Genomic DNA, 21,807 nt, shown 5'->3' with positions numbered 1-21,807 from the left:
TTAAGCACATTTGCAAATATACATTCACTTTGGTTTTCACAGCCCAATGATTTTAGTTGAATTCAGTCTGAAGGAGCAATTATTTCAAGTATTTATCTAAATAAATACTCGCTTCACCAATTCTATCATATTTGGCTTAATGAAATGTGAATACTAGCATAATAAAATGTAGGAGTACTAATTAATGTGATATTAATTAGGCAATTTACACAGCTTTTTTATATTACATTTGTAAACTTTTTTAAATATAAAACTATATAAAAATACATTGACATTGGCTTCTAAAGTCCTATGCTTGTTTGAGGAAATTACATTTTGATAGAGGTATAACAGTGTGTATCTCAATACTATCATTTTGATAATTCATGAGCGATTAAAACTATGTGAAACATCCAATGTCCAGAGCCCTTTATTTTTTCAAAATTGTAAACACATTTGAAACGTATTACTGTTCACATTTCAGTATTACAAGTCTGAACAAGACTTCATCCATTCAATTATAATCCATATTATAATAATTGATGAGTCATTATAAGTTGTATAAAAATACAAGGTGTTCACATCTTTGCAAAATATGAAAAATGGTCACACTTGAGTTCCCTATAGTAAACTAACTTTATCTAACAATGAACAAATCATTTGTTATATGATTTGTCAAGTTTAAACATGTTTGAAAGTTATTTAATAAAAATAGTAATTATTTATAGTTCATGTTCACTCAGGTCAATTAAATAATATTAACAGATGCAACTTTCGTCACTTTACAGTTAATTTTAACAAATGGAACGTGTTGGTTTCAATCAAGTGTGAATATTTAATTCTATCTTCTATTTCCAGATTAATGCTCTGAAATAATATGAACATTACAGCAAATTAAAGTTAAAGTTGCTCAATTCTTCTCATGCTCCTCCCAATCAATGTATCCTCCTGCATAATGCCGTGCCCTGAAAAACACATATCAAGTATTGCATCGTTAACAGTAAGGAATATGTAATTAATTGAATCATCTTCATATTATGTGTTCTAGACCATTAGTGTAACTTAATAATAATAATAATATACGCATTTCCACAGAATGATGTTATTTCAGTTTAATTTGGTCAAACAGAACCCAAAAATAAATTAATTTTGAACCAATGAAATCAAATCAATTTTAATTGGAATTATGTAGTGAATTTAAGGTGGACAGTTAATCTGAATCAATTAATTTAGACAACCAGAATTTTCCTATTGCTGGGTTAAAGCTGGAAGAGCATTCACTGTGTAAAACATGCTGGATGAGTTGGCGGTTCATTCCGCTGATTAAGCCGAAAGTAAATGAATGAGGTAATGAATATATTACAATTTTTATCATATATATATATATATATATATATATATATATATATATATATATATATATATATATATATATATATATATATATATATATATATATATTTATATATATATATATATATACAAATTTAAAAAATATGTCTCAAAACTGACATTATTTACCATAGTATTTGCTCACTGACTGTATCAGCTAACAATACCAGCATAAGCACACTTGGTAACCTAAGAAAACGATAATGAAACTCTTCTAAATCTCCAAACTAAGTGAAGAAAAAACTCCAACAAGTTTCTCTTTACTCAAAGGTTCAGTGAAGTGTTTTGAAAGGAGCATTTTATTATGATATGTGATGTAATTTAAACTAAAACAGAAGACAGGGCAGGACATAGTTTAGCTCCTCCCCCATTTAAAAAAACAGTCAATAGCGACAAATCACAAGCTGTAGAGCTTTATATCTTTTTAATACAAGGGTTGTCGCTGTTTTAGAGAACACTAGCTTATAGATATCCTTTAAACTAACATACTGTTAGTAGCCTAACATCTAATAAAAATATGTAGATGTAATGGGGACTTTAAAGCACATATAATACCTTTATTGACAACATTTCTCCCTTCAAAAGCATGCTAGAAACAACACATCCACCAAGCAATTCGATATGCAAATATATGATGAAATAATTCATCATCCCAAAACAAAACACTTAGCTTTACCCTTTTTTCCCAAATTTAAGTGGTTAACAATACAAATAAACTAACTGTAAAAAAAGAATTGTGTTGCTTCTACTCATCTTAAGCAAGTCATTTGAACAAGCGGCAAAAATATTTTTTTCGAGCATGTCATTTTTGTATCTTACTTAGAGAATCCCAGACGATGAGCAGTTTCGAGAGCGGTCAAACTCCTCTTCCCACTCCGACAATGAAAAACAATGTTATCGTCCGCTTTTTGGGGGGCTTTCACTTTAAACTGCTCTTCAAACTTTTGTGCTGGGAGCTTCAGAGACACCTCAAGCTCTCCTACTGGGAGATACAGTAAAGTTTAGACTGAGTACATGCACTAAAAGTAAAATAAATAAAAACATTTCATTTTTTATGTTCTGAATAGAGACTTACATGGAATGTTGACCGAATCTGGGATGCGGCCAGCCTGAAATTCATCTGGATTCCTGACGTCAAAGAGCTGCACGCTGTGATTGGCCAGCATGCCTTTGAGTTGTTCATATGTCACAACTGACACTGAAACGTCAAAATCGGGAAGTATTAATGTATTAATGATAATGTAAGATCAGTGTTGAATAGGGCTGGGCGTTTAATCGAAAAGTAATTGAAATCGACATTTATAACCTATAATCGATCTATTTTTTCCAGGACAATTTTTTCAATTACTTTCCCTACAGCATGTGGAGTCACATGACCCTGCTCTGTTAAGGCTGATTTATACTTCTGGCGCAGCCTTCGCACGGTCGCATAGCCGCGCACCTCTTAAAAAATTTAACTAAACGTTGCACGTTTGCACTACATTGACAATGGTTGGAAGCTGTGCCAGAGATGCCTTGAGGCGGCATATTTTATTTTACATTAAAATTATTATTTACATGAAAATGTTTGTTTACAGAAGATTCAATGCACTGTTTAATATATTATTTAAATTATTTATTTATAAAAGATACTGTTAATTTTCTACTTTTGTGTTTCTTTCAATTATTTTAAAATCAAGTAATGCACTCTTCATTCAGAAATCTCCCACGTGTAATCTGTGACCATATTTACTGTACAAAACCTGTCAGTGAACTATGAGGGCAAAAAATAAAATAAATAAACAAAATAATCACTCATTAACCGTAATCAAGCTAAAATGGTCAACTAATCAAGATTTTAATTGAAGGCCAAATCGTCAGCTCTAATGTTAAATATAAATCAATATAATGATGTTCATAATTAACACCAGTGAAAATCATGCAAGATAAACAAAAATATTCTGCTATAAAAAAACTTCTGACTATTCATGGTTGGTAGACGCATAAAGGCTGTGTGTTCGACAAAAGAATAGTCAAACAATTGTTTTGCACCAGCTAGCAGAAAAAAAAAACAAAGGCTAACAATAACACTTTAAAGGGGTAAATGCTAATACTTTAAATATTAAACGTTGCTTTAATTGCATTTTAACATTTTAACATTAATACACTTTAACATCAGTCATTGCATTAATTAACAATGAGCAAAACATCAGTTATGTAAATTTATCAGTTAAAAACAGCCGTTCATCGTTAGCTATTTCTATTAAATATTAAATACAATTAAATAAAAAATTAATACATAAGAAATAACGCATTTATTAATGTTATCACAGTTAAATTAATTAACATTCCCTAATACATTATTAAAATAAAACTGTAATTAACATCAGGGTCAATGAATGGGTTAGAAGTATTTTTGTAAACACTTTAAAATAATGATCCGTCAGTTATTGTCTTTAATAACCTTAACAAACAATCAATACATTATTGACTGTATTTATTCATTTTGTTAACATCAGTAAATGAAAATAAAGTTTTTGATTGTTAGTTCATATTAACTCCCTGTGCATTAAGTAATGTTAACAAGCAGAACTTTAGATTTTAGTAATGCATTATAAAATACAGATCTTGTTTATAATTACAGTAAAATTAACAAATATATGAACTTACATTATCCAATTTAACTTTTTTAAATCACCATATTTTTTATGTTAATTAAAATAGTTACACAGTAATAGTAACACAAGTTAAACATTTTAAACCTTTTGTGTGCTTTTTTGAATGTCAAGGTTAATAATCAAATAGAAATAAATTGGGAATTGGTCCAAAGTCCAAAGTGCTACATAATAAAATCGTCCTTTAGCCTACCTGACATTGCAGACTTCACTGAAATATAGTATATGAGAAAAAAATATGTAAACATAAGACGATATAGTTTTTAACTGGGCAAAAAAGTAATTGCAGCTATTTTGAGAATATGTTGTGGCTCTGGGAGCTCTACCTTCACCAGGTTGTCCGTGACTGTGATTGATGTTGGATGTCTTGATTCCACATGCTGACAAAATTCTACCATGGCAAACCGGTTTAGTGAGGGCAAACACGCCCAGACGACGTAAAATCTGAAACGATACCATCTCTAGCGGTTGCAGTGCAGTCACTGTGACGGTGCAGAGGAGAAAGCGGTTTGACTTGTCTCTGGAGCCTGCAGTGCTTACAGGCAAAGACTATAGATATCCGAGAGTCAATTATCGGCTGCCCTCTAGTGGCAGGAATGAGTCCCGGTGAACGACAACGAGAGGAAATAGTTCAGGTTCAGAAGATTCATTCATTCATTCATTCATTTTCTTGTCGGCTTAGTCCTTTTATTTATTCTAGGGTCGCCACAGCGGAATGAACTGCCAACTTATCCAGCAAACATCCACACACATATTCACACACACACACACACACACACACACACACACACTACGGACAATTTAGCCTATCCAATTCACCAGTCTAATTCAGTCCAACCGGAGCACCACGCGAACGCAGAGAGGACATGAAAACTTCACACAGAAACACCAACTGAGCCAAGGCTCGAACCAGTGACCTTCTTGCTGTGTGGCGACAGCACTACCTACTGCACCACTGCTTCGCCCTAGTTCAGGAAAGATGAAGACCAAATTTAATTTCATTGTACCTTGTAATTTTTTAGGACTGTCAACAATCTACAAAGTAAAAGGATGTAAGAGGATGATAGTAGCAGTGGTGACATTATCTGTTTGTACAAATCCCTGTCATTAGCCTACTGATTGATAGTCCTATATTTTTTCTAAATTTTTCTGGTGTAAAAATTGATAGTTTATAACTTTGTGGTAAATTATTATGGTATGCTTTTATATTTTAGATGTAAGGTAGACATATAACTTTTAATAAATACTCTATACTTTTTTCCCTGATGAAACTCATACAGACGTTTATGTGTGGTTTGTCTGACAGCAGGTGTGATATTTAATATTTGAATATACACTGTAAATCCCAACTGTCAACGAGTGTTGAATGAGTTCATTAAATACCTCATTACTTTAACTTAAATGGAGTAAGTTCATAGTATTCATATAGATCAGTTTTTAAAATTAAATGGTTTGTTGCAATCGGTTTCTTCAAATTGTTTGAGTTCCCTTAACTTATTGGGTTTTACAGTGTGTGTGTGTGTGTGTGTGTGTGTGTGTGTGTGTGTGTGTGTGTGTGTGTATACATAAACTATATATATATATATATATATATAAAATAATTCTGACTTCAACTGTATATATTTTAAACTCTTTATTTTCATTGAAAAAAAAAATACATACACACAGTACCGCCTATATCCGTACAAGAAAGAGATGATCCACATCAAAAATCTCTTGGAAAGACTTTCACAGTGAATTTGGCTCACAACAAAAAGGAACTCAAAACCCTACATCCCACCCATCTAACATTGATCAAAATGTTTGTAGAAAGTTAGCAAAAAATAAAATAAAAGTCATGCATGAATAACATTTACAATCATATTATGGAACTGGCTAGGACAAAAAAATAAATACAATTGAAGCAATAGGTGTACATAGACAATTAGACCAAAAGATACATTCATTCATTTTCTTTTTGGCTTAGTCCCTATATTAATCAGGGGTCCCCACAACAGAATGAACCGCCAACTTTTCCAGCACATGTTTTAGGCAGCGGAGCACCAGGAGGAAACCCGCGCGAACACGGGGAGAACATGCAAACTCCACACAGAAAAGCCAACTGGCCAAGCTGGGGCTGGAACCAGCGACCTTTTTGCTGTGAGGCTATTACCAAAAGATAAATTCTAAAATATTTATAAGATAATTATAAAGTAAATAATGAAATTAAATAAACAAATAAATTACCATACAACAGTCTTGTAAAAGTCTATATCAGTTCAGTCTATCTAAAAAAATATTATGACTGGTTCCCAAATCTTGTTACAACTGGACAATCTGTCATTTAGTGTGAATCTCAGTTCTTCTAAGTGTAACATATTTCCAAGCTTTCTAGCCCACATTTCAAAGGTGGGGACAGTTTCAGATTTTCACATTTGTAAAATGAGTTTTTTTAAATAATATTATCTTCGTATATTACCTTTTTTATGTAAGACTTAAAAGGAGAAAAACACTGAAAGCATCATATGGTGCGGATGAAAAGATTAAATGTTGCCAGATTTTGATGGAAAAACATGCCTACAAAAACACTTATACAAAAATACAAAAACAACATTCAAAGTGACTCAATAAAAACAAAAAGAGAGTAATAAACCAACATTGTTAAATAATTTTACAAAAGGAGTGATTATGTAAGAATAAAGAAAAAGTGATATGATGATAATACATGAACAAAAGGATTTACTGTATTTATAAATTACTGTTCACATATATTTCTTTATACAAATAATAAAAATACATATGTGTATATGATGGAGGCGCAGTGGGTAGCGATGTCACCTCACAGCAAGAAGGTTCGAGGTCAGTTGGCATTTCTGTGTTGGCATATTGCTGCGTAAGTTGGCAGTTTATTCTGCTGTGGTGACCCTGATTAAGAAAGAGACTAAGCTGAAAAGAAAACGAATGAATGTGTATATGATAACAATTCATTCAGCCATGGCACATTGGCTAAGGTTAGCATGGTTGCCTCACCGCAAGAAGGTTGCTGGTTTGAGTTGCTATTTCTGTGTGGCTATTTCTGTGTTTGCTCGAGTTTTCCCCAGGTGCTCCGGTTTCCCCCACAGTCCAAAGATGTAGGTGAAGTTATAGGCAAACTGAATCAACTAAATTGGCTAAATGTGTGTGAATGGGAGAGTCTGTGGGTGTTTCCCAGCATTGAGGGTTGTACTTTCAGTGCTAAGTTGCAGCTGGAAAGGCATACAGCCATCCACTGTGTAAAACAACTGAGTAAACAAATAAGTAAGATGAGATGTAGATATTCAATTTAAATTATATATGATTGGCCTATAGAAAATAAATAGATAAAAATGACGTTCATATGTATAAATAAATGTACTTAATAATAATAATAAAATATTATTATTATAATAATTATTATTATTAATAATATAATTTATTATTATTATTATCATTCATTTTCTTTCTGGCTTAAAAAAACATACTCACACTCATTCACACACACACACACACACACACTCATACACTGCGGACAACTTAACCTACCCAATTCATCTGTACCGCATGTCTTTGGACTGTGGAGGAAACTGGAGCACCTGGAGGAAACCCACGCAAACGCAGGGAGAACATACAAACTCCACACAGAAACACCAACTGACCAAGCTAAGGCTTGAACCAGCGACCCAGCAACCTTCTTGCTGTGAGGCGAAAGCAATTATTATTATTATTATTAATAATCATAAAAATAATAATAATAATAGATTTATCAGGAGTCACCACAGCGAAATGAACTGCCAATTATTTTGGCATATGCTTTATGATTTGTATGAATGCTACAAAATGAGTTATGTGATATACAAGGTATCTACATAGATAATTTATTATAAGCTATGTATTTGTTTTTAAATATATTTATATAAGCTTATAATGTTTACTTACAAAGCGCGGAGATGGCAACACTGTTTGTTACACAGAACTGGCAACACCGAGAAGCAGACATGCGCTTCGCACACGATGTCCTCTCACAGTGCGCATGTGCAGTGTCACTATACCGGCGGAGGCTGAACGGTTGCAGCTTAAACGACGCAGGGATAAACGAGGCCGTTTTGACAGGTCAGTACGCCAGTGTGGATAACTTGTGTCTGTCTGGTTTTATTCCGTCTACATGATGTCGAATTCAAAAGATTATAATGTTAAAACACAGATAAAAGGCGTTAGTCGGACAACCTTGTTGGCTGGGTTAGCAGATAAGCTAACAGAGGCTGCTGCGCAGATCTGGGAGGGGGAGGCGAGTCCGCTGTTAAGACGATATTACTAACAAACCTGCTCTTCAGTCGATGATCACTAGCTCGTGTGGAGCAAAAATGACATTTTGTTAACTTGAATCGATCGTTTCCGCTTCTGTGATGCGATGATCGGTGAGATTGGTGCGTTTGGCGGCTGTTTTTAGGTGTGGATGGTTTGATGGGTCGATCCTCTTCACTGCGGGCTCTAGCGCCACTGCCCAAAACACACTGACAGATCCATGCAGCCTCTGTTTTATATTGTTTTTAGTAGTTTGAGGCTAAATGTCACAGGTACACTGGCTAGAGATAAATAAATAATAAATGTTATCGTCCGTGGTGGTTGTTTAGCTCAAGCTTTGCGTTTAATCCTTATCTTTTATGAAATATTTTTATCAAAAATAGTGTCAAAGCATTTAGAAATTTGCCTGACATGTTGAAAACCGTCTGATAAACAAACTAAATAAAATCATAGACTAAATTTATAAATAGAAAAAATTTATATAGTTTAGAAAAAAAAAGTCTTAACAAACATTTTTACCATGATTTAAAGAAGACACCAAACTGTTTACATGCCAGAAATCATGTCAGACACATTTAAAGCAGTAGTCTTTTGACGATGTATTAGAAGACTGTATGTAAGGATAACAGTGCAGTCCTAAAATAGAAAACATTGCCACAACTACTACTAATAAATAAGAAACATAAATAGTTTGAAGATATTGGGCCAAAGCACCACTGTTGAACAGGGTAGAAATAGCTAAACCAGTGAATAATAATTAATACATATCACCATACTTCCTCAATATTGTTAATTGTTTTATGATCCATTAGGTGTCTGAAATGTTCAGGTTTCATATTAAAGCAAGGTACTGTCGAACTCAAAATGGGCTGATGTACTTAAATTTAAACATACAATTTTGAGCACTGGTTAATTTTTGTTTCATATTATTGGCATATGCAAAAGGGATTTTGAATGTCTTATTTTATCACTCTGTTGATAAAGTATGTTTGTCAGATTTCACCATATTAGCATAAAATTTAGAAATAAAAGGTTTTGTGGGCATCTTTCAATGACATAATAAAACCCAATTTAAGGATTACAGTGAAGCACAAAATAATAATTCATTTACATTTCAAACTTTTTTTCTTTCTTTTTTACAGATTTATCAGCAAGACAATTGTAATAATTTAAAATAGAATAATGTTAGTATTAGGGCTGCACAATATATCGTTTCGATCAATATTGCAATGTGATCATTCGCAATAGTCATATCGCAGGATATGCAATGTTGTTGTAGTTTGTATTAAAATGTATCATTTGCACATGTTTTGTTTGTGCCTGTGATTGTATAATGTCTTCAAAAACATTTAGCTATAAGAAATTGCACAATTTGTGACCTTAACTACGATTATTTTTATTGAAGTTTGTTGATTGTATTAATAGATTGTTATGAATAAAAATACTCACAAGTGCATATACAGAAATGCACTGCAAATAGCACAGACCAAAACAAAAATGTGTCTGGGTAGGTACCCTAAAAATGTAAAGATTGTTTATTCGATTTTATAGAGATGCAAATAGTAAACATTAATTCATCATTAATACTCACAACACAGCACATGCAACTACAGAAATTGTTTATACAGAAACTGTTTATATGCTCTCCCACTACAGAATCATCCCAATCGATCTAACATTATAAATTCTTGACAAAAATAAAGATATTAAGTCATCTGGGAAAATTGTATTTATATGGCAAAATCAAAAAAATATTGCATTGTTAGATTTTTCCAATATTGTGCAGCCCTAGTTAGTAATATATATATATATATATATATATATAATTTGTCAATAATATAAAAGTAATGTGAAGAAAAAGCTAAAAACTTGAAATGAAATTAAAAGAAAATTCAATGTATTTATTTTCTAAATGCATCTTATGTTCCTAATTGTGAATAGTTAATCTCTGGATAGGTTTCTCTTAAAATGTTTACTTTTCTCAATGTTATTTAACAAGGTATATTAAAATGTCATAACAGGACCTTTCAGTAAGGTTGCTGTCAGATTAGTTTTGTCACTAATGCAGGATGTACAAATGTGTGTATTTGTGTGGTCTATGTGTGTTTCCACTGCCTATGGAAACAAGTGACATTAAATGATCTTTTCAAGAGGTCTGTGATCTAGCAGAGATCAAGCAAGTATTTTAATAAGTCTTGGTGATTTTTCTATTGTGCTCATCTTGCTTTAATCGTCTCTTTACAGCAGACAACATCATGAGTCAGGGGAAGGACAATGCACGTCTCAAAAGCTATAAAAACAAATCGCTTAACACAGATGAGATGAGGAGGAGGAGGGAGGAAGAAGGCCTGCAACTTCGAAAACAAAAGAAAGATGAACAAGTAAGTCAAGTGGAGATAAGAGTGACTTTTGTTTTTCTGTTTTATTTGACTCTTGTGGTTTTATTAATAAAGATATTATTAAACTAGCCTTACATTTATAGGAAGGATGGAATGAACTTTGAGACAATTTAATGAAAAGTTTTTTTTTGTCTTTTTGAAGAAAAGTTTCTCACCAATCTGAATTTGTTTGATTAAAATTTATAAAAGTGTATTGTATATAGTGTAAAGTATTATATTCACTATTAACTATTATACTGGGCTAGCATAAAATCATATTGTATCTTATTTTTGTTATATTTAATGTTTTTAAATATTTTATTATAATAATAATAATTATTATTATTATTATTAGAAAAGTACATTCTACTGGACAACAATATTTCTGTTTCAATTTTATCAATTGAAGCTTTCATTTTGAAGAGTCGTGAAGATGCATGAGTGCTTGATTGTAAATAAAAAATTTAAATGTATATTAAAAAATAAAATATATTTAAATAAAATTGCAAGTAGAGTGTACTCTTAAGAGAAGCTTTGGGGATAAAGTTTCAACTTTGACAAGTTTCAACGTTCTTATAGCTGTTCAAGCGCAGAAATGTGGCCACAGTGGAGGAGGATGGAGCACTGGAAGATGATGGAATGTCTGACAGCGGATACCTGGAATCACAGGCCAACAATATGGACCAAATCACGGTAGTACAGCGAAAATGAAGGCTAGTCTTAGCTTTTTACTTACTGATGAAAAATTAATTGCCTTTTTTTGTTTTTCCATTGTTAAAGGGAAGTGTTATTTCTGAAGACATGATACAGATGATCTTCTCCAGCTCTCCAGAACAACAGCTCATAGGAACACAGCGCTTCAGAAAGCTCTTATCTAAAGGTGAAATACCCCAAAGACTAAAATTCAAGCATTTACATAATCAAATTAGTGCTAAATTATGCTAATTCTGTCTTTGTAACCCTCCATTAGAGCCTAATCCCCCTATTGATGAGGTTATTGCCACCCCTGGTGTCGTGGAGCGATTTGTTGAGTTCCTGAAAAGAAGAGAGAACTGCACACTACAGGTGATGCATATTTAAGGAATATTAAAATCACAAGAGATCTTTATATTTCTTTTCTTTGGAAATATTAAAACAGTGTGTTGCATCAAGAGAGAAAGACACACGAGACAAATTATTTATATAAGGTATTAAAAGACAGCAGCCTAAGAAAGAAAATAAAAACTCTTTGAAACTTTTTGGAACTGTTCTGACTTTTGTTTTGTGAACTGAATCGTTTTCATTCCAAGAGCATGTAAAAAAAGTCAAAAACTCATTGCTGACGAGAAGGGGAGGTTTCATATCTTTAAATGTATGTAGAATTTATTTGATCTATTTAGAATCTCCGTGTTTATATGTTCATTATGAAGGGGCCTACTATTTTTGAAAATGCCCTGCTATATTTCATAATTCTTATTACATGTATCTGAAATAGTGTTTGCTGATTGTGAAATCTATATTCACTGAATCAAATTAAGATTTGTTTCACAAATTGAAAGAAAAAACCTGCTAGACTGAAAACCCCAAGTCGCAGCAGTGAGCCAGTGAGTCATCCAGCATGAGTCTCTCCCAGCACATGCTCACACTCCTGGAATGTGTATATTCTGCAAGTCTTCTCTGAATCTTTATTTAATCCCATCAGCTCTTGAATGGTGCATTAGTGAACATTTTTGTGCAGAATGGTGACAGACGTCTTGTCTTTGTGTGCAGTTTGAAGCAGCATGGGTTCTGACTAACATCGCCTCAGGAACATCCCACCAGACGCGTGTGGTCATCCAGGCTGGGGCAGTGCCCATTTTCATTGAGATGCTCTGCTCAGATTTTGAAGATGTACAGGAGCAAGTAAGCATCTCGTACTATAGACATTTACAAGGGACTTTATAGGGCTGGGCAATTAAATGAAATTAAATTGCATATCTTATAAGGGCGCTCTCACAGATTCTCCAAACACCCCCGATGAAGAAACCAGAAAATCCTCATAGGTTTTAATTTTAACCTCAAAATTTAACTGCTTTGAATCAGCATGACTAGTTAACACACAACTATGAAATCATCTCACAAAATAATTTATTTCAAACACTCGACTGTTATAAAGTGTATTTGGAGTACAATAAAAGGCATTATTATATATAGAATTTTTCTGTGCCGCATTTACTATACAGAGCTGTAGTTCACCGAAAAGCTACACAAACAGCAGAACGATTATCTTAATGTCATTTTTATAAGGTTTATTCAATTTCTTGTCAATGAACTACAACTTGGTGTAGGGAATGCTGCTCCATCTGAAAGAAATCGTCCTGGAGGTTTTGCAGAAGCAGCTTTACTGACAAAATGCTCATGAAATCTTTCTTTAATCACCCAGCCCTAGGTTTTTACATACAAGCCCGAAATACTCAAACATGTTACAATAAAAATCCTATAAAAGAAAACCTAGTCGTGATTCATCTGTTGGAGACAAAAGCAATTTATTCATTTACTATATACTATATAACTGCAGGTTAACTATGCTTATATATAAGCATATCTTATATCTGTTAAAAGTTATTAGTTACTAGTTAATTTAAGTAATCAGCAACTAATAAAGTTATGGTAACTATTAACCTTAACTTTTCTGATTTTGATTATTATGCAATAACATACACCTTTTGTAATGCTGCTTTGAAATAATGATTATTGTGAAAAGCACTATACAGTGTCCATACGATCCTGGAAAACCTGAAAAAGTCATGGAATTTTGTCAGGTCATTTTCCAGGTCCAGGAAAATTAATAAACCCAAAATGTTTTGGAAAAATCACGGAGATTTCTCCAAAAGATAATTTTCATACAGACATCAAGATATTTTCTAAAAACTGTTTCACTAATATAAAAATAAACATATTACATAGATTGTCACACATTTCTTGATATGGTGTAATAAATTTGAATGTGTGTTTTGTCTTATTTACCATGTGTATTTCATGACAGTAGGTCATAAATATTTACCTGAATGTTTTGGAAACTTCATGAAAAAGTCCTGGAATTTTAGTAGTTAAAATGTGTATGAACCCTGACTATACAAATAAACTTGAATTCAACTTAATTCATTTTAGAAAATCATCACTGCATTTATACTTTAAAATTAATAAAAATAAAATATTTAGCTGCAAATGAAATGTTCAGTCTGTTCCAAGCTTTTTTGTATATTGAGAATTCATAGGACCTATGTAAGTTTGTGATTGTGTTTTTCTTTGCAGGCAGTGTGGGCTTTAGGTAATATCGCCGGTGACAGCACTGAATGCAGGGACTATGTTCTGGACTGCAATATTTTGCCCTCTCTAGTACAGTAAGTGATACTATCTTTTTTTTAGAGCACCCATATCTTTGAATGGCTGTTCTGATTGTGCTGATTTTTATTGCAGGTTATTGGCCAAACAAAATCGCCTGACTATGATGAGAAACGCAGTCTGGGCTCTGTCTAACCTGTGCAGAGGGAAAAATCCACCACCGGATTTTGCCAAGGTAAAAGTCTTGTTTTGATCTTAATAGATCTGTACAATACATTTTTTTAAACAATGCACAACTAGTTTGCAAATTTAAAATAAATGCTTCCTTAATAATGTATCATGGTTTCCACAAAAATATTAAGCAGCATTGTTTTCAACAGTGAGAATATTCGTTCAACATTATGTCAACATATATTATTGATTTCTGAAAGATCACGTGACATTGCAAAGTGGAATAATGGCTGCTGAAAATGTAGCATTGTTATAAATATAAAAAATTCGATTTAAAACATTAAAAGCAAAACAATTATTTTATTCTAACACAAATGTAACAAAACTGTTAGACAATTTCAATGTATTTTTATATAATTTTAAATAAATGGATCATACTATCCCTAAACTTATGAACAGTAATGTGTATTGGTTTATATTGGCATTGACAGTGGTTGAGCATCTTGTTAGGAAAGGATAACACACAAACAACAGTTGCATTACATCTGTAGCTAGAAACATTTAACCAAAAGCACATCAATTATTAAAAACTAGAAGCTTGTCTGTAGAGTTTATGCAACTTAATTATTGTTTTTGTACAAAACAGTGAAACATTTCTTAAAATTTATTATCTGCCAGATGATTAGATGTGAATAAGGAGGGCATGATAGATGAGAAGTGCCTGCTGCTAAATGACAGACAAGTAAATAAAATGGCCATTGTTAACTCCTATTCATGGTGTTGCTTGAGGGTGTTGTGATTACTGAAACATGTTATCAATAATTATGCTTAATCATTATTTTTTAAAGTATGGAACCAAAACTTTTATATTTTGTTTGATGCAGTGCCATGAATTAAACTACAATGAACAAAAATAAATTCAGATATTTATTTACTTATTTTATAAAAAAAATATCCACACTCTTAACCTTAAAGTGCAATCTAAGTTGTATTTGTTTTTTTTATGCAGGTGTCACCGTGTCTCAGTGTTCTGTCCTGGCTGCTGTTTGTGAATGATACTGATATTCTGGCTGATGCATGCTGGGCTCTTTCTTATCTGTCTGATGGTCCCAATGAGAAGATCCAGGCTGTTATTGACTCAGGAGTCTGTCGCAGACTAGTGGAGCTGCTGCTGTAAGACATCAAAACAGATTGGAAGAATGATGAATAGCTTAAGCCCCTGATAAACTCATTACAAAGTTTTTTCATTTTAAGAAGCTTGAAAAACCCTGATCAGCATTATACTTTACATCATGTATGTCCTTACCAGTTTCCTCTAATTAGCAAAAAAACATTAACAAAAAATAAAACAGCGAGAAAGCCACATTTAATAAGTTATCTGATATTAGTTATATAATGTAAGATATGTTTGGATCAGCTCCACAATTTGACCTTCCAGTTAGGTTTAACCTCAGTGAACTGAACTGGGGAAATGATCCCCAGAAAATTAGATTTTTTCAAAATAGCCCAATAATACCAAAAACTGGAAATAAAGCACTGTCCATTTGCAAGATACTTATTTTGCATCACTATACGTGTTATACTGTAATAGGTTTCTTCTTTGTATATTAGTATTTAGAAATAATCTTACTTTATGATTGACTGCACACTGTGCACAGCTAGCATTATGTCGTTTGTATGACTGCTGTGTTCCGTCCAGGTGAAAATGTAATGCAACTCTGTCAGAAGGGATTTCTAAGATTGTGAAAATAATTATTAATTAAATTTTTTTAAAGATCAAAACTAAACATATTAATGAAATGGCAAATTGGCAGACTTTCCTCTGTAGATTTCTGTATATTAGCAGCAATCTGGGATAGTCGTGCAGATTTGTGACCATGGAAATGAGAACAGCAGCTAATGGAGTCTCCTCTGGTGTCCATAGTGTTTCATCATCTTAACACAGTTTTTATTAGTGATAAAATATTAGTTTGTTAAGAGTAAAATATTTTAATGAAACCATATCAATTTAATGAATGTTAAATATTTAAAACAAAATAAAAACAACCTGCAGTTAAAAGTAGCCCAGTTCTGTGGGAAAACTCTAGACCTGGCAACCCTTATGACATCACACACAATTGCCTTTACTTTTTTATTAGGGCTTTTTGTTTTTGCATTTTTTTGTTTTTACTTCATGTTGCATAAAAAAAATCATCAGTTTTTAAAATGAGATTTGTATGTGTTCCAGACATGCAGAATATAAGGTGGTGTCTCCTGCTCTAAGAGCCGTGGGGAACATAGTGACAGGAGATGACCTACAGACTCAGGTAGTTATTTGTTTTTAATCTTCAGCTGTATGTTTTGTATGTCCGCTGTAAGGATTGTATGTTTTCAGATGTTACATTGATTGTTTTCTCATGAGCAGGTGATTCTTAACTGCTCTGCCCTGCAAAGTCTTCTTCACTTGCTGAGTAGCCCCAAAGAGTCCATTAAAAAAGAAGCATGTTGGACCATCTCCAATATCACAGCTGGCAATCGTGCACAAATACAGGTACTGAATGTCAACTCTAAAATTTACCTCATCAAATATAAACTTCTTGTTTGTTGACCTGTTGTTTACAGGGGCTTTTAGTAACTCTTTAGTAATAGGATTATTAAGTACTAATGGACTTATAAATTCTACAGTGGTTTTTAATCATTCTATAGTAAAGTGCTTGCATAAACACATTTTGCTCATTTTATAGTTGCTGTTATAATATAACAATAACTTCTGTAGTAATATAAACAAATTACCCAACACTGTACTAAGTTATTATCAACAATATACAGTTAGTCATAATTATTAGCCCCCCTTTGATTTTTTTTTTTTTCTTTTAAGCCATATATTTTTTTCAATTGTCTACAGAAAAACCATTGTTATACAATAACTTGCCTAATCCATGGTCTGTTAAAATCATTGATTCCGATTGGCTGAAAGTTGTTCAATACATTTGTTTAATGCACAAGAAATTTCAGTCAGTTTTGATCAATATGCTTCGAAATATTAGATGTAGCTAACATATGTTACTATGAGCTATTAATTATGCCCGTATCATTCATGCACACACACACACACGCACACAATCTATCTCATACATGCTGTCTGTCTGCCTTTGACTGGTTCAAAGCTGGAGATTTGTATAACTGATAAATATTCGGTTCGATATTGAGTAACACTTTACTAAGAGAGTTCATAAGACTGTCGTGAAACCTTTTTAATCATGACGTGACAACTGTTATTAAGTGTCATTTGCTCAATAATGTCATTTTAAATGCAAAGATGACATTATTACTTGACATAAATACTTCACAACCAGTCTTCATCTTTGTCATTTGTCACAACTTGACATTACCAAGACAGCATTACTTGTCATAAATCTGTAATAAACATGATTGTCATGAGGCTTTATTATTATTGTCATGAAAAGTTTTCTGATTACATTTTCAGTGGAACAATCTGTGTTTGTCATTAACCTGTCTTATTAAAAGTGTTATTACTCTATTACTCTCTCTTTATATTTAATGACATATTTAGCTTGTGCGACTAGTTGAGGTCAATAAATATATGAATAATGGTGTTATGATATTCGTATTTATAATGGCTTCGTGACAATCATGTTTATAACAGATTTATGACACATTTTGTGGTCTTGGTGATGTTCAGTTGTCATTACAAAGACAAAAACAAGTTGAAAAAAGTAAAATCTATTTATGTCATGTTTTCATAACAAACAATGTCATCTTTGCATTTAAAATGTCTTAACTGAGTGATGACACTTAATGATGGATGTTATAAGCATGCAAAAAATCGTATTCAGGTGTGTCATGTCTTTTCCTGTACTGTTGTTACCACTGGAAGAGCATCCACTGCGTAAAACATATGCTGGAATAGTTGGCACTTCATTCCGCTGTGGTAACCACTGATAAATAAGGGAAATCAATTAATGATTTCATGTCATGATTCATGTCAGTGTCATGTCATGATTATAAAGGTTTAATGACAGACCCCTTCAAGTAAAGTGTAATCGGAAAGGACACTGCAAAGTATATCTAAATAAGTATTGCACATACTTTAAGCATAAAATACATCATTGTAACAATTTCCTCTCCCTGTTTTGCAACTACTCAAACAGTCTTCATGTCTAAAAATGTTTGTTTTTCTCTCCCACTCTTTCTTTTGGTCTCTGTAACCTGTAGATGGTGATTGACGCAGACTTGTTCCCCCCATTAATAAGTATTCTGCAAGTAGCTGAGTTTCGTACTAGGAAGGAGGCAGCATGGGCAATCACGAATGCCACATCTGGAGGATCTGCAGAACAAATCAGGTGATGCAGAACACCAGTTAAACCTGGCTACTTCTAATCTAATCACTTTCTCCACCAGCAAAGAAGGCGACTGTAGATTTCAATGCTTCGCTGTTCTCCCCAGGCATCTTGTTGAGCTTGGGTGCATTAAGCCCTTATGTGACCTCCTGACGCTGATGGACTCAAAGATTGTACAGGTGGCACTAAATGGCTTGGAGAACATCCTGCGACTGGGTGAGCTGGAAGCTAAAAGAGGAGGAGGTATCAACCCCTACTGCGCCCTCATCGAGGAGGCATATGGTATGTTCACTACCCCATTTGTGACCCAGGACAACACAAAACCAGTTATAAGTGTTAATTGTCTTAAAATTAAGATTTATTCATCGCATGAAAGCTGAATATATATATATATATATATATATATATATATATATATATATATATATATATATATATATAACTAAACCACATAGTAAAGTATCCTGACCGGCACTTGTCTAAATTATAAACAAAACCCTTAATACACTTAAAATGTATGACTTTGAGATAGTGGACATGGCCATGCTTTCCAAACAAAAATATAGCGAGATGCTTCTGTCCGTAGTGGTTTAGTTCAAAATCTCTAATATTATACTGTAATATTACTTTGGTCAAAAATAGTGGCTCTCAAACCTTTTGTGCTCTCAATCCTGATACAGTGTTTTCTTTACCAAAGTATACTTGAGTTTTGTTGTGTATAATGCCATACTTTATAGAGTACATTTAATAGTAGGCCTGAGCGATTCATTTTTTTGCAATTTAGTTTTTTTATTATTAATAAAATGTAAAACACTACAGTAACCAGAAGAATATATTTATTTTTAACTACTACCCCTGATGACAGTGGTAATAATAATCAGTGCTTAATAGAGAAGTTGTGAGGGACATTTCCTTCTCTGTACTATCAGTTTGTTTGTAGCAGTTGAAGCAGCTAACCAGAATATCCGGTTCTTTGTGATTAGGGGAAATTGAGAATTGTTATTCAACAATTACTGAGCAGGATTATGTAACAGAGTGTCTGTGCATCCTGGTTTACAAAACTTACAATAAGGATGTGATGATAAATCAGTGTTATGGTGAATGCAGTTAAATATGCCCTGTGAATAAATTTAGAATGAATGAATTGATAATTCACTGTTTCATAGTAGATTACATCAGATAATCGTAATAATTGTTAAGTAACAGTAAAGTTAGAAGCTTATGAAGCTTATGAAGAATATAAAAGCAATTAAGAATGATTGAATGATTTTACATATATTTTTTTATTATTACTATTTAGCGCTTTCTTGTCAACAAAAATATTTTCATCAACTAAAATGAAAATAGAATAAATCTGACCTGAAATGACAATGGGCATTTTGCACTTGTTTTTTTTATCAGGCTTAGACAAGCTGGAGTTTCTCCAGGGCCACGAGAACCAGGAGATCTACCAGAAGGCTTTCGACCTGATCGAGCGCTACTTCAGCACCGATGATGAAGATCCGTCCCTGGCACCTGCTGTCGACCTCCAGCAGCAGCAGTTCCTCTTCCAGCAGTGCGAGGCTCCCATGGAGGGTTTCCAACTTTAACACTGTCCTTCACCCCCATTTCTTTTCCAAGCAATCCACCCTGGAGGGTGTGAGACGCCCCCCTGACCCAAGAGAGCGAAGGATTCAACAAACGAACATTTCAAGTAGAGTGTGATTTTACAAGAGCGTGTGTTGCCGGTCAACCCATTTCCTCCCTCTTGTCCTACTTCCCTGGTGTCATTGGCCCAGTCCAGATTGATGGCCACATGCAGAAAATGTGATTTAGTAGACTTCAATATCCCACTTCCTTCATTTAGACCTTCAAAGCACGCATATCCCATCAGTCCCGATTCAGGAAAACTGCATCCAGCAATGAAGTTGAGGAAAGCTGGGAAAGCACAGCTTGTTTGATGTGACTGCAATATTGACTCCGACAAGGGATCTGTTTTTTCATCTGATTTCAAACACTGGACTGACCGTGTGACTGTGTTTGCATGTCTCCAAAATCCCCCCCCCCTGAAAAAAGTGAGATTGAAGGACGCCCAACGAAGGACCTTCTCATTTGACCCAGACAACTCAAAGACGGACTTGAAGGGTTTGGTCTGCGATTTCTGAATGGTGATTCCAGTCAGAAAGTGCTTTTTTGACATGCATTGAACGTGCATTCCGACAATGACTGAACATTACAGGCTCTGCCTCTCCTTTTAGGGTTACACACAATTTGCACCTTTGGAATTCTGGGAGATGGAGTCTTGCCACTCACTGAGACTGCTGGACAGACAAAAAAAGACAGGTTCTGGATCCTGTGCATTTTACCATTTGATACTTCAAAAGTACAATTTCACTCGAGCATCATCTTCATCGGCACTTTACGTTCAGAACAGACACCGTTTGTTTCGATTCGAGCCTCTGTAGTCAGTTTTAGGCCCCTCGAAAATACTTCTCAGGATGCAGAGGATGTATTTACAGAAAACACTAAGTATTCAAGAGTGCTGAGAAAAACCAACCCTTCCAAGCTTCCACCATATGTTAACAAACTGAAAGGCTTTCGCTTCCCAACAAGTGTGTGTGTGTGACAAACATTAATATTAATGTCTAATCATGCTAAATGCACACACATTCAGACACACCAGTGACTAGAGGTATATAAGGAAAAGTACAGAGCAGCAACTTGCTCTGGTTTGTTTTTCTGTTTGATTTTATTGTATTTCCGCGATGGTTAGAATCTCTTAATACCGAAGGTGCCATAATCCTTATTGAAAATGACAAACAAATGGACTTTCACGAAGACTGAACAATTTTATCAACAAAATTTAATCGTCAAATTTGACTGGGTATTAGCTCAAGATATGATTGTTTACTTGCGTTTTATTTTTCTTATTTCAATGTCAGATTCTTCCCAAGAGATGACCAGCTCTTTTGTGTTCAATACTGCTGTCGTATTGAGGTTGTGTAACTGTTCTCTGTTACGCCATTTGCATAAATGCTGTTTCATGAAGCGTGGTGGTGGTCCATTGATTTAATTGGACGTCTGTCTGTGGTTTTAAGGGAGCGGTCACACGTGGCTGGTTTAGTTTAATTAAATAGGTTGTCCGAAGGGTCTTAGAAAGTATTAAAAGTTGATAAATCAATTATGAGAAAATTACGACCCTTAAAAGGTGTTAAAAAGTCTTAATCATGTTTTTTACGAGGTCTAAATTTTGTTTAAGCGTTGTCCAAAGTGTTTGACTCCAAAACGGCATAAATATATTTATTTTTCTCG

At 33.6% G+C, this 21,807-nt stretch overlaps 3 protein-coding genes across 8 annotated transcripts in view; 2 read left to right on the top strand and 1 right to left on the bottom strand.

Moving 5' to 3' along the window:
• The window catches only part of vipr1b (vasoactive intestinal peptide receptor 1b), a 738,286-nt gene that overhangs the window by 484,976 nt on the left and 231,503 nt on the right, over positions 1-21,807 (top strand). The window lies entirely within an intron of this gene.
• On the bottom strand, positions 394-4,547 carry si:ch211-161h7.8. Of its 2 annotated transcripts, none has more exons than XM_087309538.1 (4): positions 4,352-4,547; positions 2,447-2,569; positions 2,191-2,353; positions 394-944 (listed from the first exon to the last, which is right to left on the bottom strand). In XM_087309538.1, exons 1-4 carry the CDS (start codon positions 4,482-4,484, stop codon positions 890-892), a joined length of 474 nt encoding a protein of 157 aa, XP_087165664.1. In that variant the 5' UTR covers positions 4,485-4,547; the 3' UTR covers positions 394-889. The 2 variants fall into 2 exon arrangements, with proteins under 2 accessions (XP_087165664.1, XP_087165665.1); XM_087309539.1 differs by having other exon boundaries at positions 4,219-4,375.
• kpna1 (karyopherin alpha 1 (importin alpha 5)) lies at positions 7,985-21,543 on the top strand. Its single transcript, XM_087309526.1, has 14 exons — positions 7,985-8,132; positions 10,569-10,705; positions 11,282-11,395; positions 11,483-11,582; positions 11,673-11,767; positions 12,452-12,583; positions 13,976-14,064; positions 14,141-14,240; positions 15,186-15,349; positions 16,404-16,482; positions 16,581-16,706; positions 18,392-18,519; positions 18,623-18,798; positions 19,918-21,543. The coding sequence occupies exons 1-14, from the start codon at positions 8,018-8,020 to the stop codon at positions 20,103-20,105; spliced, it is 1,743 nt and encodes a 580-aa protein (XP_087165652.1). The 5' UTR covers positions 7,985-8,017; the 3' UTR covers positions 20,106-21,543.

Source organism: Danio rerio, chromosome 24 (assembly GCF_052040795.2).
Source record: "Danio rerio strain M-AB ecotype USA chromosome 24, GRCz13ab, whole genome shotgun sequence".
NCBI lineage: Eukaryota > Metazoa > Chordata > Actinopteri > Cypriniformes > Danionidae > Danio > Danio rerio.
The sequence above is the reverse complement of the archived record's forward strand: the minus strand, read 5'-3'. Positions and strand labels throughout refer to the sequence as shown.